This window comes from Cynara cardunculus, assembly GCF_001531365.2.
Source record: "Cynara cardunculus var. scolymus isolate 2C chromosome LG 17, CcrdV1, whole genome shotgun sequence".
NCBI lineage: Eukaryota > Viridiplantae > Streptophyta > Magnoliopsida > Asterales > Asteraceae > Cynara > Cynara cardunculus.
The window spans coordinates 23,276,083-23,282,152 of NC_037544.1; the positions used below are offsets into that span (position 1 = coordinate 23,276,083).

The 6,070-nt window shown below is 38.5% G+C and overlaps 1 protein-coding gene across 4 annotated transcripts; it reads left to right on the forward strand.

Moving 5' to 3' along the window:
* The first annotated feature begins 321 nt into the window (after positions 1 to 321).
* Positions 322 to 5,391, forward strand: LOC112500576. Of its 4 annotated transcripts, none has more exons than XR_003067358.1 (5): positions 322 to 631; positions 943 to 1,106; positions 3,747 to 4,222; positions 4,865 to 4,956; positions 5,027 to 5,389. XR_003067358.1 is itself a non-coding variant. In XM_025104080.1 (5 exons), exons 1-5 carry the CDS (start codon positions 326 to 328, stop codon positions 5,139 to 5,141), a joined length of 1,332 nt encoding a protein of 443 aa, XP_024959848.1. In that variant the 5' UTR covers positions 322 to 325; the 3' UTR covers positions 5,142 to 5,391. The 4 variants fall into 4 exon arrangements, 3 of the variants coding, with proteins under 3 accessions (XP_024959848.1, XP_024959850.1, XP_024959851.1); XM_025104080.1 differs by having other exon boundaries at positions 3,747 to 4,401; positions 5,027 to 5,391; XM_025104082.1 differs by having other exon boundaries at positions 3,747 to 4,401; positions 4,865 to 4,926; positions 5,027 to 5,391.
* Positions 5,392 to 6,070: the final 679 nt, after the last annotated feature.

Below are 6,070 nucleotides of genomic sequence, written 5' to 3' on the forward strand. Positions count from 1 at the left end.
AGCTCGAACTTGAGCATTAAAAAAGTATTCGAGTTTGAGCGTTGCTTTAAAAAAGTTATTCGACCTTGTATATACTTTTTCAACCTGAGCTTAAATAACTCATTACTAGACTCGACTCAACTCGTCAACATTCATAAGCAAACTAGTCTTAAAATGTTCCTAGAATAAAAAGAGCATTAAAAGTGTGTGTATTATGAACAATTAAGTACTATAGGGTGCGAAATAAAAAGGTAAAAAAACTATAAGGATCATTTTGCAAAATGCAATAACATGTGGCCTTTTAGAGATCTTTCACGGTTGCCGTCTGAAGAATTCAATGACGAAAATGGAAATACCGAAAGGCCAGAACGTTGTGAACTCCGGCGGCCGGAGCGTGGTGTATGAGCTGCCGCTAGGTGAAGCTGCCGCCACCTTCAACCTACATAAGGCAGTATGCAGCCACGGTTTTTTCATGACCGCCCCAAACCACTGGGACCCTCTCTCAAAAACCCTCCGACGGCCTTTACGCCTCCTAGATTCTTCTTCATCCTCCGTTACCGTGCAAATTTCTCAACCGCCTCATTCCTCACATCTACTTCTCCGTGTATTCGACACCGAATCTCTCTCTCTTGGACATCAGCAATCGTTAATGGTTTGTTGCTTCCTTTTCTATTTTATGTGAATAATCGAATTTTTTATTCAAATGGAAGAGAAAGCGGTTTAATTTGACGATAAATCTCAAGATTTAGCATTTCTTAAAGTTGCTAGTTAGTTTAACATGCTGTAAATAGTTTGTATGGGTGTCATTTTATGTAGATAATTAATAGTTTCATTGAGATTTTGAAGTGGAAATGACTGTCGTTTTACTCTCAGAAGTATGTGGATTCTAGTTTTGGAAGGGAAGTATTGTGCTTCTTGTAGTTTGTTAATCTGTGGGTATCGGATTTGGATTGGTTGTTGCAGGAGCAAGTGAGGAGAATGCTACGTTTGTCAGAGGAAGAGGAGAAAACTGTAAGGGAGTTTCAAGAGATATATGGTGAAGCAAAAGAATCAGGTTTTGGGAGAATCTTCAGGTCTCCAACACTGTTTGAAGACATGGTTAAGTGCATTCTTGTGTGCAATTGCCAGTTACTTCTCTCTCCCTTTTTCTCTATATATCTCATCATGGAGTATTGAAATGAACCTTATGTGTGTTTGCTCAAATACTTGATATCGTAGTAGGAAGATGAGTAATAGTGATGCACACTAATACTTGTGAGTCAAATGCCACCTTCTTTTGGGCAAGTATGTAATATTAGGTTCTACTACCTGAAGAAAATTATAGCATTATAAGCGAGAATTATGAGAACATGAAAGTAAATAAAATATTTGAGGTAGTACTATGCCAAGCACTTTTTTAGGTATCACCTTCAAACCAAACTTTTAATCATGAAGTATTGTAGTCCTATTTATATATGTGTATATATGCTACACTGACCATTGATGAATGTATATTCAAATCTTAAGTGTATGATGAATTAGGACAAGCTAAGCTCTACTCTATGTTTGTTTGATGCAATAGTTGTGGATTATTCTTCCCAAATCGTTAAGAACCTATCATGCTAGTCATTGATGTTAGATTGGCCTTTCAGTGCTGACTAGCTACTGTTGCTTGGAGTAAACAACCATGACAAAGGTGGGAACTTAAGTTTCTAAATATGTTATTTCAGGTGGATTCTTGTACTTTAGATTGATGAGTTCACTAATACTTCAGTTGATGCATTGAAACTAGCTCTAGTTATCTTATAGCTTGTCATTATTGCTATGCATGCTGGGGGGAATTTGATTGAATGATAGTCATTGAAGTGCATATATATGTAACACTAACACCTATGGGATGTACTGGTTGGTTGGCCCATCAAGAAAACATAGTATACGACTAGGTTGAGTGAGATGTAAATGCGCAAGTGGATGTGTAAACAGACAATGGCTAACATATGTTTCTGTAAAGTTGAAAATAAGTATTAAAGGTATTTCTATGCACTGGTTAGAAGAAGTGACTTATATATGGTTGAGATCAAGAAACACCTTAAGCACAAGAAAAAAAATCTCCCATTTAGTTTAGACTTTAGAGCAAAGAGTAAGCTTTAACTCAACTTAGTAAGTTGGGTGATTTAGAAACTTCTAGTCCCTTGGCTTCTGATTTTTCACTTTAGGTCTCTATGTGATAAATGTTTTCGACTTTTCACGTGCTAGGAACACAAGGAATAGTTATTGTTTAAGTTGCAAATAACTTTTAACTTATTATTTTCTCTTTCATTCCTAAGTACCACACTGACCCTTTCTTCCCTCACCCACAAACCTCTTCATCTATCATGTTTCACTATCAACACCTTTATTTCCATCATCATCTCTGACATTTACAACTTTAATGCCATTTGCTCTCCCTCCACCAATAATTAATCACCCAATTTTGGATCAACAAAAAATGAAGATACCGTACAATGTCATCAACCAAAGGGCATAGAAGCAGCTCTAGGACAGGGTGCCATTGACCAAGTCATATATGTTTATCAAGCATTCGATGTCATTGATTATTTGCCCTTCCAAGCCGCCAAACCAAACTCTTCTGTGTATGCTAAACGGTAACAAAGTAAATTGGTAATATTTAACAATTGCGGGACCCTAAATGTTAATAGATTTTAGAAGGCCTTGTGAGTTGTTAAGTACTATTTCAAAATAAAAGGTTCTTAGAGAAACTTGGTTTAGGTCCTCTCTTTCGTTTGATGACGTTCGTCTTCTTGGAATAACGCTAGACACTATTCTTCAACGGTGACCACCACCCTTTGTTGAAGTCTGAAGTCTTGTTTGATTCTAATTGATAAGAGGAGGTGTTGAAGTCTGAAGTTTAACTTCTGATTGATAAGAGGTGGTGTAGAAGTCTGAAAGCAGAATCTGAGACTGTTTTGGTAAAATGATAAATTCTGAATGTGTGTAATTGTCTATTTTATCCATCACTTGTTTATTCATGATTAAGAAATATACATCTAAATTGAAAAAAAAAACTAGCAATTCATTTGAACCAAAATATACCATTGTCAAACTTTAACAAATTCAAATCCTAATAAAGCACATCAAGTGACCCAAACACAATAAAATATATAAACAAAGCCTCATAACAACTTAAATGAATTTTCATGTTACAAGTTGATCAGTTCAGCTATAAATTACCTTTCTTCAAAGTTCCCACTGCTTAAACAAGACATCCATGACCAAGGGGCCATTTACCCAGATGCTTACCCGTTAAGCGCTTACCAGCAAAAGTCAACACTCTCACTTATTTTATCGGGTAAGACTGTAGTCCATCAAAACGGTATCATATTCAACAATTAACCCGGTATGTTCTTACCGGGTAAGAGTGGTAACCCTCACTTACCGGGTAAGACTTTCCGTTCTTATTATCGCTCTTACTGGGTAAGATTATCGGTCCTTCCCATGTTCATCCAGTAAGGTAAATTACCGGGTAAGCATTTAGGCGCAACGGGGAGCTTCAGTCTTCATGCCGTGAAAGTTTTTGAGTAGCAATGCTAGATTAAGAAGGGGTAAAGCCATAACTCTGTCCTCAACTGCTTTGACCTGCTCACTTAGAGTGAAGATCAATAATGGGTGGAAAGGAGTTCACGCAGCACCTAACTTGATTTCTAACCAATTAAAGGAAGCTTACAAAATATCTTTGATGATAATGATTTTGAACTTATTTGTCAATTAGCTTTTTGTTCATTTTTCAGGTGGTCCAGAACTTTGAGCATGGCGAGGGCCCTTTGTGAGCTTCAGCTGGAGCTGCAGCGCCCTATGGTCACAGAAGATGATAAATGCACAAGTCGTACCATTATGAAGACACAGTTTTCTCCAAAAACTCCTGCAGGAAAAGAGGCAATCAAACGTAAGAGCAAATCGCAAGAAAAATCAAGAAAAGTAGCAAAAAGGTGTGCAGAGGTTAAATCAGCAATGGAAGCAGATGCAACCTTAATGGTAGAAACTGATAAGGAGTCAAATCAGAAACGCGATTCCTGTGTCAAGACACTGGAAGCAATTTTTCCGGATTTTGTCGATGAGAAGCCCAAATTGGGCGACCACAGTGGCATTGGAAACTTTCCTAGCCCGAAAGAACTAGCAAACCTTGATGTAAATTTCCTAAAAAAGCGCGGCAATCTTGGTTATAGAGCAAATCGCATATTGGATCTTGCTCAAAGTGTTGTGGAAGGTACAATTCAACTTGGGCAACTTGAACAAGATTCATCTTTATCCAATTACATCAACCTGAATGAGCAGCTGGGAAAGATTAATGGTTTTGGTCCTTTTACATGTGCCAATGTACTCATGTGCATGGGATTTTACCATGTAATTCCATCAGATTCTGAAACAATAAGGCATTTAAATCAGGTTTCTTTAATCTTTTCTGCTTGCATTTGTGTAACAGACAAATCACCTGAAGATGCACAAAACAGCCTGAAGCCCGAGTCTAGTAAGGCCGGTCGGCCAGGCCTCAAAGCCCGATCAGGCCGAATATTTTAGTGCAGGCCTAGGTCCGGCCCGGAAAATCCCAATCAGGCCCTTTTTAACCCAAATCCTTGCCCGGACTGGGCCTAAATGCCCGGTCCTTTTTTTGCTCGCTGAAATTGGGCTTGGAAGGCCTTGCCCTTGTGCATCTCTAAAATCATCTGTCCCTAAAATTCATGTTCCATCGATCAATATCCGACAAATCCTTACTTTATCTAATTTGTTTTGTTATTCTCTCTATTTAATAAATATAATAATGTGTCGAGGGTTGATTGGTAAACATGGAGTTTGGGGACATTGTGATTTGCATTCATTTTGTATTCATTTTGTATTCATTTTGTTTCAGGTCCACGGAAAGAAGTCGACAATTAAAAGCATCCAACATGATATCGAAATGATTTATACCAAGTATGCGCCGTTTCAGTTCTTGGTGTACTGGTATGCTTCTTGTATTCTTATATTGTTTTGCTTCAAATTGTGTTTCTTATTGGATTGTTTGCTGAATTAGGTCAGAAATATGGTCTTTTTATGAAGAAAGATTTGGGAAGCTGAGTGAATTGCCTAACTCTGATTATAAACTCATAACGGCTGCGAATATGAGAGGCAAGGCTGGTATACGCTGAGGAGGTAAAATATTATGATGAAATTACTCATTGTACGACTAAATGTGGATGTTAATGATCGACAAAATGCATCAAAGTACAAGAAGTTTGCCTTCGTTACTATTTAGTGTCTTCTTTGCTGTAACCCTTTTGTATACGAAAAAGCAAAGACCATACGTGAAGATGCCAAATATGTCTTTTTTGCTATAACCACTTCGTAAACAGGTATACATTTGTCATATCAACTGTAACAAGACCAACAGGATACTGGTTCCATAGTGGGTACATAATAGGAAAATTTGTTGCATCGACTGAGGAAAAAAACGTTATTTGTTGCACTAAATAGGGTGCATTCTCATATATTGTGACTCAAGTTTTACTCCTAAAATGAACCAGGCTTCATGCACCGCAGGTGCACATTGTTCTTTTAAAATATTTAAATGGATCAAACACTACAACAAAATCGGTGTTTATAGGACATTACAATAACATACAAGTGTTGTAATAAAGTTATTTGTAGGATTTAAGTTTATAGACCAAATAATTGTGTGTGATATGTAAAAATTTGGGGGGGGGGGGGGTGTCGAGGTTGGGAGTGAGTCGTAGGTAGGAGTGGTAACTGGTTGTGGGTGGCGGTGTGATGGCGATAGTAGTTGCATGGTGGCGGCAATGGTATTGTGTGTGGGTGGGTGGCGACTGTGACGACGAACATTAGTGGTGTGGTGGTGAAGATGGGGTGGGTGAGTGTGGTTATGACAACTTTAACGGTGGTGATGGCAATGAAGGAAGGTTGCGGTGGGGGTGCGTGGATGGTGGAATGATGATATTAGTTGGTGATGGTAGTAGCAGTGGTCATAGTGGTGGCAATGACGATGTGGGCGGAGATGGTGTGCAGTGTGGGGTGGGGGTGGTCATAGCGGTGGCGATGACGATGATGATGTGGGCGGAGA